Here is a 12,088-nt window from a genome sequence, read left to right on the forward strand (position 1 = left end):
TGCTTTTTGCCGCCACTCCAGGTACGGAGGCATCTCTGTCGGAGGCGTCAACTCCCAAGTCCGTATGAGCGAGGCCGAAGTGGAAGCTTCATTCAGGGATCTAAAAGAACTATTACGCTCCTCTCAGGTATGTCATGAATATTGGCATTCGCAAGGCAAACTTGTTGATGCCAAATCATTATTTGAGTAGTCTATTTGTTCATCTGCAACGCTAAAACTCTGAATAACAACACCTCCCCCAAGTCACCATTGTGCTGATCTATAAATGTGTTGTTTATAAATTATCTGAAACCACAAAAAATAAAGTTAATCCTTCAAAAACAAACATCATCATTTTGTTGTATGTTTTTCAATTTTAATTGAGATTCCTCAGCCATGTCGGTGGAATCTGGCCTTGTGGGTTAGTCGTTCTGTTGCATTGTAAGTCTTTCTCCAACACTGAATTTGACGAGTTTAGTGCCTGAGAAGTGCTTCAGAAATAGATTTGATCCTTTCCAATCTGCAGCTTGCCAGTTGCTGCTAATTGGAGCATGGCGTTCTTTGTTCAGTTGGCTTTGTATCTCGGGCACAGGTGATGTTATTTGTTGGGGACTTTTGGACCCCGCTGTATTCTTGAATAATTGACGAAAAAAAAGAGTGAAAGCAAAGAGGAGAGGAGGGCTATATTCTTCAAATCCATTCTGTCGAGTGTCCATGGCAACAGGCTCTGATTGTATGTGCATTGCCTTGAATAAAGAAAGGAATCTTGGTTTTTATTGCACAAGAACACACACACACACACACACAATCCTGCAAACCTTTCTGCTCTTGTATTTTTTTTAAACGTTGATCTACTTTTACCACCTTAAATTCAATTCATTTCATTACATTCATGCACTTTTACTTTCGCACCGTGTTCGGTGAACTACACGCCGACGCACTTGTCCCCATCTTGTATCTCTCTTTTGCATACACACAGTCTCTCATTAACATTTCAGATTTTTGGACCCTCAAACTACTCTGCGATCAGCACATTGCTTTGCCCTCAGGCGTCTCCGCTCTCATCCCTACACAGACTCCCCTTTCTGTCTCTTGGATCGCGATGCTAATGGGACTTTAATTCGTGCAGCAGCGATGATGTAACCCTACTGGCTGAGCATTAACCGTCCCAGCTCTGCATTCCGTGTTATTAAATTGCTTCACTGTCCTTGGGAAATGTCTGGCTCTCTTCTGCTCGACAGGCATTGTGATCTGAGACGGTACCGGGAAGTAGTGTGTTTTTGCACTCTGTGCGTGTTGGGAAGCGAGCTCTGAAAGTTCAGTTGAATTGTATTTCCTGTGCAGAAAGAAGGTTTGTTGTTGCAAGAAGTGAAGGGAACGGTAAGAACAAGAAAGCCTGTGTGCTAGAAATTATTCAATTAGGCCCAAAAATGTTATCCCAAAATGTGTGTTATGTAGATGGTTATATTTTCACTACTGTTCCCGGTTACCTTTTTTTCCCCATATAGAGTTTTCAGAGAAATAAGCCCCTCAATTAACAAAAGTTCTCCTTTCTGACAAACTTTCAGTACACCCACCCACACACACACACACAGAAACATATTACCACTAGGTCCCACGAGGACCATGTGACCAGTCAGTCACCGGGAGCACTTGACCACTGAACTGTGCAGGCCACTTTGGAATAGAAGCCAAGAAAGTCGCCACACACTCGAGTGGCTTTATTGCTGTGTCGTTAGCCGTGGCGTGGGGCAGGACCACTGGACAAACCAGCCTTGTCATTGTCCTTGAGCGGGGAGGAGTTTGTCAAGGATTAAACCCGGGCAGCTGCCGGCCCACTTCTCATCTCGTTTCAGCCTCCGCTAATCCTCAGGACAGCCGCCTAATGACGCTGCCCGTTGCTTCTTGGCACAATGCAAACCAGGGTGAAGTAAAAATATATAGATACAAATGCTGTACAAAATATATATATATATATATATATATATATATATATATATATGCACTGCAGGCAAGAGTAGAAGACTTGTTCGGTGCCTGGTGGAGGAATAGTTTACGTCTTGGAGCAGAATTGATGTTATTTGACACAAATACTTCTTTTGATGGAGGCTTTTTTTGCAGGGGGGGGGAGGTTACTCAGCTTTTATGCGGTGTCATGGAAAGTGATGAAGAGTTTATGCTACGTTACTGAAAGCATACTAGATTTATGGCAGGGCAAAATAAAAAAGGATCTGAATACACTTGAAATGTTGTATCAGTGTCTGAGAGTGTCTCAGGATGTCTGAGAGTGTCAGGATGTCAGTAAGAATTGGCTGAGTGAAGGATTGCCGGGTAGAATAAATGGAAACACAACCGGTATGATGTCCTTGTCCTGGGGACTGAGATATCTTTTGTGTTTATTCTTTTCCACTCTCACTCAGAGGGGACAAGCACTTGCACCTGTGCACACTCCTGCATTCTTGGGATGTCTTTCTTGATATTTCTCCTCCCATTTCGTCTACCCCCAACCTCTCTCCCCAGATGTCACCAACACTTTTCCTCCACCGACCACTACTCACCATGCCACATCCACTCCCGCCCCTAGGAGGGCAGGGTCCAACAGGTGGCCCATTTGCATTTATATCACATGAGTAATGTGCTCAGTGCTCTTACGGTGGGGCTGAACAGCATGGTATCAACATGACACTTTGGAAATCGCCTGTCATCTCAAGCCCTCATCCCAAGGCTCATTCCACATGCAACACCAGTGGAGTACATTTCTCCCAAGTCTGAGGAAAATAAGTGTCTCAGCACACAAGTGCTCCCGGGAAGTCTTAATTCATGTCCCTGTCTGCCTCGTGCTTTGCATTTCAAAGAGCAGTGGGTGTTTTTTCAAGTGTATCAAATTAAGACTTCAACTACATTTTGTTGTTGTTGTTGTTGTTTTCCCCATCTAGGATAATTTGACTGACCAGATCCTCCAAAAGTCTGAGACGCTGCTGAAGAAACTGGGAACCAGGGACAACCTCAAGGTAGTAATTGCACTGCGCCCGTTTGCTCTACTGTTTGAGATTATGATGAGATTAAAGTTTAATGATCTCTGAGGTGAAATAATTCCGCTGCAGCTCAGATTCATAGGGAGGAACACTGGTGATTATGAGAAACGGGATGTATTCAGAGACAGTCAAGGTGCATACCCTCATAAAACTTGTCTACTCATCGTTCTACTCGTGCAATTTACTTAATTACAAATTATAATGCAGACATAATAAAAAAATCATAAGGTGGCGGGTTATAATGACACATAGGTTGGATACGGCATGATGGTTCAATCTACTAATGCAAATACTGTGTCCTTAATCTTTCTCCAGAATGGGAAAGGGTGTGCGATGACTGAACATGCATTCTCAAATCTTAGGATACGGTGGACTTTGACTATATCAGTTGTGGAAAAAGTACGATGAGAGAAAGATTTGGGGTCGGTTCAGTCTGCCCCTGTTAGTTGTACCTGTGAACCGGACTGTAGGCCGATTCCACTGCTGTTTCTGACACATCTGCAACTTCACATCTTTGTCATGGCAGGTGTACTGCTGAGAAACCAAGAAAGAGCAGCGTCAAGTGTGAAGTTCTCTGTATGAGCGCTTCTCCAGAAAGCTGAAAGCAGCAACGCCACAGGCCAAGCAATCAGCCCGTTCTGAATAGGCATGTTTTCAACCGGCACTACACTCATATCTAGGTAAAAGTAAGCAAAATAGACGAAGAATAAGAAGTACTTAGTGGAAAGGTGGCCCATGTGACTGATAAGTTATTATATATGACACTATTAGATTGCTAATACTGATGCATCAATGTGTAAATTGGTTGAGATTAAGCTAGGTTTAACTATGATGCAGTTGTAGGTTCACAACATTAAGGATCACAAGCGAAGTCTGCCCACCAACACCAAATATACTCTCCAAAGTATTTGATTTCATCCTCATCAATTTAGCAATCCTAAAAATGCCACATTGGAATAACATGATTGGGTCTGATTGGGTGTTTTGGCCCCGTAAAACATGCAGTGCTGATAAATCTGCAGCCTCTGAAAAGTGCCACATCTGTAGGGTTCCATTCCAGGAGGTCCGGGTTCCGTTCTGGAATGTCAGGGTTCTGGAATAACCGAATTCCGCTCCAGAATATCCGGATTCCATTCAGGAGTGTCAGAGTTCCATTCCGGAATTTCGTAGTTCTGCATGGAATGTCCGGGAAAATAATAAACATGGTGGTCGATGTGTGTGTCTGAGATACAACGAGAACAGTGAGAAAGGCAAGTGTGTAAGTGTATGTGTGTGTGTGTGTGTGTGCGTTTACATCTGTTGGTGTACTCCATTTCCTCCTCTGTGATGCAGTGTTATGTTAGTCTGACACTCAACCACCATCCACTCTTAATTAGCAGTGCACTATCAGCGGGGAGTCCTCTCACTCCCACTCTTATCATTCTTTCTCTTCTCAACCCCAGCACCCACAGAGTCAGAGAATCACTTACATAAAAAAGTGTGCAACATTTTTGATTCTCTGCCTGGGATTTGACGTTCATTGCAGGGCTTTTATCTTCCGTTGAATAGAGAAGGAATGTTTGTCAGACCAATTGCTTCTTCTCATAGATCAGTTCGTTGCCCCGACCAAAAGTTTGAGTGATTATTTGAGCCCCTCGCTCTGCACAGTGCGTTTTTTTGCGCTAAGTGGACACAAATCAATTTGTATCATTTACTCTCTATCATTACGAGACAAAAAATATATGGGTCAATTCACCGTAGCCCATCAGTAACGCAACACTGGACTGGACATTTCACCATTGCACAAGAAGCTGGGTGTATCTTAAAATGGCAATGTGTTCTCCATGACTTCATCTGTGAATGAGGTGATTTTACATTTACAGCCGTGCAAGTGGTAGAGAGGTCTTATAAGCCCTTTCAAAAAGCTGATTGTTTCCAACTGGCTTTACAACTAGCACACAGATGATGTCCAACCATTCTTTTGTAAGTGTCTGGGTTACTTTTCTGGCTAGTCAGATATCCAACAAAGCAAACAAAATAAAGCCAAGACTTTTAATAAACTGAGATTACTTAAATGCCGACTCCGTGGTGCAAAACAATTCGACAACGTGGGTCGAGTCCAACGGTCTTGGTTACCTTTTTGATAAACACATCAATCTCTAAAAATAAATGTCTCAATCCATAACTTGCATGATAAATCTGTCTCCATTATATGTGCACGGTCAAATGAATCGATGTTGGATGTAGTTTGTTCCTGTTGGAGACATCCAAAGCAAGCGGAAAGCCCCCCGATGCATGCTGTTCTCAGTTCTGATGCGTGTCTCTACCCCTCCAGGTGTGGTTCTACAACGAGGCATGGCACGGCATGGCGTCCTTCCTCAGCGTGGCAAACAACGCCATCCTGAGGGGAAATCTGCCGGCAGGACAGGATCCCAGCCAGTACGGCATCTCTGTGTCCAATCACCCCCTCAACCTCACCAAGGAGCAGCTCTCCTTTGTAGCTATGTGAGTCACCTGTGATGAAGAGAAGATGCTGCTGTGCTTTAGCTTTGTGTGGAGCCAAGGCGCAACTTGAACATTCCTTGCTGTTAGTTATTAATATATCACATGTGCCTCGTAGTGGTGAGAGAAGAACAGGGTAGGAAGGAACGAGGCCGCTTAAAAATATGGGATTTCACTTGTATTCATCTGGATAACATGTGCTCGCAATCTAATTGTATTCAATGAAATGTTATACGCTGTCTACAGTGTATGCTGCATTTATTTCCAGAAATTGCAGCCTATTTTTCCTAAATTCAATATTTACCGTTGCTACGTACTATTTTTTCTCTTAGAAGACAGAGTTTTTGATTTTCGAACAATACATCAGGAGATGCAGAGGAGAAAGACGGTTGGTTGGTGGGGAACTGAGTGAGATAAAGCGCAGCGAGAGGGACAGAGCAATGGAGTGGGAGAAAAGTGGCGACAGCATAGAAAAAGGGAGCATACAATACAATAGAAAGACAGATGGATAGATGAGGGATTTGTATGAGCCCTTTATGAGGATATGCCCTTTTTCTGCTTCATCCCAGGGCTTGCAGTAGAGCAGCTCCCCATGGGAGGCAGAGATTAATAGTGTGCTAAATCACAACATATGGATCTAACAGTTCTCTGCGTGCTGTGTACTGTTTTGTGATTGTGACCAGTTCCTTTGAGCTGGTGTCTATTCCCTTACCAGTATCTGCTGTTGATATTATGCATTTGGTCTGTTCAGAGATTTCGATCGAGACTTTCAAAGGAAATTGGAATACGCCACTCTGCAGCCAAATGCTGCTACCAATCAACACGTAGCAGCAGTTTTATTTCGTAGTCTGCCGCCGCTCCAGGCCGATCCTCAGGTATTTATGTAGCGATCAGGTGCCGACGACAGCACTGAGTTACAGAGTGCGACTGCGGCATAGTTAAGAGATAATTACGATGGCCTGCCTGCCACTGATTCAGGATGAGCCTCTTTCCCTCTCTCTCTCTTTCTCTCTCTCTCTCTCTCTCTTGAGTGTGACGATTACAATCTATGCACTATGATTTCCAGATAGGCTTGTACACTACTTCACTGTTGAATGAGTGTACAGGTTGCAGACGAGAGTGGGGAAAGGGGCAGAGACTTCCTGAGCAGATGACTTGATCACGACGTAATTGAGATGCTTTAAGCTCCACTTCAGTGGATGAAATGACAATGTGTAATGTGAGAAAAGATAGAACCATAAAGAACTGTTGTTTTCAGAGTTACCCTTTTTAAGGTTTGCGTTTTGTTTTATCTCATTGTTAGCAGTAGCTTTATCTGTAAAAAAAAAGATCCCTTTGAAGAAAGTCTCCAACATTTTAATCTTTTATGAAGGTAAAGAACAAAGCGAAGCTTCTGTTCACACTCTGGCAAAAAATAAGGATTAACTTTGAGGGAAAATCAGTTTTTTAAATGATTTTATATTTCAATTTAACACCTACCTAATGTCGTCATATAGATACTTGCTTAGGTCTCTGTGCTTCATCTGCATTGGTGCAATTCTCTATAATTTTAAGAAATGTCAGGCTTTGGCACCATTTCATTATGGAGATACACAGTATGTATATATCACTTCTTAATTGCTTGGGAATATCAATTTGGCAACTGACAAAAACTTCTGCTCCTCCGCTCCGGTTGAATTTGATGTGTAATTTGGTTACACACAAATTAATATTGTTTCTGATTCCCGCATGCTATCTGCAAAAAATATCTCATTTAAAAAAACCTATATGGTTGAGGATCCAAATTAATTATAATATGCTTCTATCTAAATGTAGATGGATCTCTCTGTTATCCACAAAATACTATATAATACAAATGACAACCCGAATGTTGTGCCAAGAGCTTGAGATTTGATAATTAGCTCATGCTTTCAGCCCCCCTACACTTTAACATTGAAGATGAGCCCTGCAGCCCTTGTCATTAAAAAAACCTAAAGGAACGCAATAGATCCTGTAAAGCTGCAGTCCCGCTGCTCATCTTTCTTGCTCTCCCATTATTAGTTAATTAGCAGATTGCTTGTCCTCTTCTTCACATCAATTAGCCAGCTTCAAGCATTTAGGGTAAGATCATTCACAGCGTTGTGCCCCTCATTACCAAACAACCCATATAGCACATGGCTTTTTGAAACCTGTTGAAATGTGGACCGCCACCCACTGCGGTAGATCTTTTTTATATTTATATGTTTTCATTGTATCTCGTTGCCGATGATAAATACAGCCATGGTGCCAAACAGTGTAACTTATTTAATATGTTAATTACACAGCAGGAAATTGACGAAGAGATTATGGCGGGCCAAAGGTGAGGATGACGGTGGGGGTTTAAAGAATACACCCCAGTGTTATCCAATGCTAATTGAGCAGACCCCATGGAGAACATTCTCAAAGCTAGGACGACATAAATGAAGAAACAGTGAAATGAAGGTCAACGTCTTGGAGGTAAAAGGGACAATTTGTTCCAAACATAAAAGAAGGAGACTGTTGAAGACTTAAATAATCTGCTCCTACATTCTCTGAGATATGATTAAAAGTTGAATTTATTGCTTATTGTCACTTTGTCATGAACACAGTATGGTAACATTTTCTATTGTTCTCAGCTACACCAGCATTTTTGTTCTTTTTGCAAAAAGAGTTATGTTAGTTAGTGCTTTGGGATATACTGATAATTAATGCAGCACTGTGATTGAAAACAAAGTGAACCAGTCTGCGCTAAAAAAATTATAGTTAAGAAGGCATAGAAACCATTATCCATGCCTTCATAATTAGTAGATTAGATTACTGCAATTACTTGCACTCTGGCATCAGCTCATCTAAAACTCTGCTGCGAGGATTTTGACGTCTAGGAAACATGAACACATTAATCTGCAATCCTTGCTTCATCACACTGGCTACCACTGGCTAATTAATATCAAGATATTATTGATTATGTACAAAGCCCTTAGAGATATCTCTCAGATAACATGTCCCTACCTCCAGAAAATTATTAGAATTAATATTGTTTCCCAAGTTTAAGTGTGAGGTACTTTATGTTTGTTTGTTGACTACCTAAATAGCTCTTTAAATATATAAAAAAGTTGATATTTCTTATATGTTTGACACAGTGAAAAACAGCCTGGGGTCAAATTGACCCGAAAGAACACTGACATTAAACATTGAATGGGATACAGGAGGGTTAAATAACTAGTACCATCTCTATGTGTTTACTTATAGCTGCTGATTTTAGTTAACTTAGTTCGTTTTTTCATGTGTTTTATTTATATTGTAAATAACTATGTAACAGTGGTTTTTGAAAGGTGTTATTACAATTAACACAATAGTTTGTATCACTTGGATTGAAAGCATGAGACCATTTAAATATGATTTCAGTTGAGTTAGATCCTGTAATTACTAAAGATATTTAAAATGAACTTGAGAGTAGCCTGATGTAACGACTTACTAGTGTGTGTAAACAATATAATCAACCAAATCAACTGTGCTGTGAATTAAATAATTCCCATATTCATTACCTTGTTTGTTCACATCAAAAAGGATATTTTAGGGGCCAAAACACATCCTGTACGTCAGAGTCTTCATAGAAATAAAACCTTTTGTTACGAGTTTAAATTTGACATCTCTGCTTCTATTTTGGTGTTTTATTGTCTGTCCTGTGCACACTAAAAGCTCTCCACTCAACTTCCTGTTTGCTGTTCTCCATTCAATCACAGGGCCACAACCTCTACTGACGTGATGGTGTCCATCTGCGTTATCTTTGCCATGTCCTTCATCCCTGCCAGCTTTGTCCTCTTCCTCATCCAAGAGAGGGTGAACAAAGCCAAACATCTGCAATTTGTCAGTGGAGTAAACCCAACTATCTATTGGTTGGCCAATTTTGCCTGGGACATGGTAAGTATCCGCTTTTTTCAGGCTGCTTTATCACCTTTTAATTGAACATAACTTGAGGTGCAACCTTTGGCATTGACATTGTGTTACATGTTTCATTACATTAGGGTCAAAACTACAAGATATGCATGATAATGCAACTCATACAAACTCAATTTACCCTTTTTTGTTACTTTCTACTGTGCTATCCAGCAGATGTGTATCCATTTAAAGAAAAACAACAACAAATACCCATTCACTGTAATTGATAATGTAGCTTTGACACCGGTGGCTTCTGGGAAAAAGCTTCCTCTGAGCAACAGTTATTGACTGAGGCGTAATTATTGATGCTGGCTGCCCCCGCTGGTTACACTCAACAGGAGTACTGACTGTTTCCCTGAGGCATAATAGGAGTAAACATTTTATCAGGTACCTTTGGTAAAGCAAGGCACCAGGACGCTCATCATTATGGTGCATACATGTTGTGTGAGTGGAAAACAAATGCACCGAAGAGCCAGTCTAAAGAGTTTAGTCTGAAGCTATCTGTTTTAATATACACACTCTATCATAGGGTGATATTACAGGGACTCCAGGTTTTAAACCTCTGAATTGTAAATAAATATGTATTTTTATAACTTGAAACATTCTATTTATTTGATCTATACTGCATAGTTTACTCCGCTACCTGTGGAAAACAGTACATTTGTTTTTAAAGAGCTCCGCAGCTATTGGAATATTACACCTACAATTACGAGCTCTTGTTTGAGCCTTCTTTGAATATTTAATTAATATAAGTCTCTTAGTTGAAAAGAATTTCAAAATCATTGGTGACACTTGCTTTTAAAGAAGATAATTGGATGGGTCTATTATTCAGGTCATTAATTTGAAAATTAAAGGGGTATATATTTTCGTGCTAATGATATTACTTAATAATTACATGTCCTTTCTGTGTGGAAAATAAATGAGGGAATAATGTTAATGAATGGACATGTTTATTATGCTGTCACTTGTCACTTGTTTCCGGCAGTGTAACTACATCATCCCATGCTTGATTGTGATCGTGATCTTCCTCTGCTTCCAACAAGAAGCCTACGTTTCACTTGCTAACCTGCCTGCTTTGGTTCTGCTGCTTATTTTGTATGGGTAAGTCAATTATAAACTCAATACTTTCAATACCACCTTAAATTTCCTTTCAGTCAGCTAATGAGTTGGTTCCAATTATTCGGTTACAGTTTTGGTGGTTGGGTTTTCCCTTTTTTGGACATTTGGATCACGTATGGTTCCTTACTAGATTCCTCTTTTCCACACTCTTCAACAATATTAGATACTGTATAATGTACTATGCATCCACGAATTTGAGCACTTTATATAAGTTAATGTGACACTACACTTTCTATATTTAATTAAATAATAAAATGCAGATGGGAAGAAATGATCATTCTTTAAGAGGCATTAGGGAAATTAAATTGTCGAAGTATTTCATCTAGACTTTGGAGATATTGAGCAGCTCTCATGAGCTGTAGGGGTAACTGCTTCTATGTTATATAGCAGGAAAAATATGCAACATTCATTAAAGCTGATTGATACAAAGTAGGTATGGTGTCATGTGGTGGTTATTGCGTCATTGTATGTTGGAGTGAAAACTAATGAAAATCAATGTTAACAAGGTGTTAGATGTAGAGCACCCAACATGACAAGCCACATCATGAATCATACGGTAATGGGTCGCATGATGTCTAAAAAGTAGCAAAGGGATTTGGAGACTGACCTTTACATTCTGCCAGCGGAGAGATAAAACATTATTAAACAGGTACGGTTCTGTGGTCAATTCGATTTTGTATTCCAGCCTACACACCCATGATCACACTAAATTCATTCATAAAATGGTATTTGAAATATTGAGCTGTTGTTTAACTACTTTAGGGATTCCTTACAGCAGATCCTCACTTCTACTACATCTAATATTGATATTGAACTACTGCAGGCCAGGTGTGGGTGGTTTTTATTGATCAGCAGTGTTTTATGAGTCACTTGCTGAACATGCAAATGACCAGAAGAGGCTAGTTGGTGAGGCCATGAAACTGTACAATTCACCTGGTAATCTGCGTTTATGAATTATAAATCCTGCTAACATGGCATTGGCCACTGTTGTCACCTCGGGTTATGTTTTGTAAAAATATTAGAATTTTTAATTTTTCTATACAGTAGTATTACTAAATCCTGTCAGAGGATCCTTGTTGGCCCTCTCTGTCTGTTTATGTGACAGCGTCTTGTTTTCTTTAGGTGGGCCATCACCCCCATGATGTACCCCGCCTCCTTCTTCTTCAGCGTGCCCAGCACAGCCTACGTGGTGTTGACATGCATCAACCTCTTCATCGGTATTAACGGCAGCATCGCAACCTTTGTTTTGGAGCTCTTTGATGATGACGTGAGTAGCTGCCACACACAAGCACGCATACGCACATATACGTACACTGGAATGGACAATATGTGCACCATTTTAACATGGTGGAAGCCACACTTCCTGTGAAACAGCAGGCACAGACACCCAGGCTCCCATAGTTGTATTAGCAATATATTTAGGGGCTATAGCAGTGGATGGCTAATTGACACTTGAATCATAGATAAATACTGTGCCGGTTCCACACACATGTGGGTGAAGTTTGTACCCCACCTGCTATAACTTTTAATTTCTTTCT

General features: G+C 40.7%; 1 protein-coding gene across 1 annotated transcript in view; it reads left to right on the forward strand.

The window, feature by feature from the left end:
* LOC130211863 (phospholipid-transporting ATPase ABCA1-like) overlaps positions 1-12,088 on the forward strand; it is a 132,937-nt gene that overhangs the window by 83,547 nt on the left and 37,302 nt on the right. The window contains exons 33-38 of the mRNA XM_056442884.1: positions 22-127; positions 2,916-2,990; positions 5,329-5,498; positions 9,236-9,413; positions 10,417-10,532; positions 11,673-11,817. Coding sequence (XP_056298859.1) covers positions 22-127; positions 2,916-2,990; positions 5,329-5,498; positions 9,236-9,413; positions 10,417-10,532; positions 11,673-11,817 — 790 coding nt within the window. The remainder of the gene's footprint in view (positions 1-21; positions 128-2,915; positions 2,991-5,328; positions 5,499-9,235; positions 9,414-10,416; positions 10,533-11,672; positions 11,818-12,088) is intronic.

The sequence above is a fragment of the Pseudoliparis swirei genome, chromosome 21, assembly GCF_029220125.1.
Source record: "Pseudoliparis swirei isolate HS2019 ecotype Mariana Trench chromosome 21, NWPU_hadal_v1, whole genome shotgun sequence".
Lineage (NCBI taxonomy): Eukaryota > Metazoa > Chordata > Actinopteri > Perciformes > Liparidae > Pseudoliparis > Pseudoliparis swirei.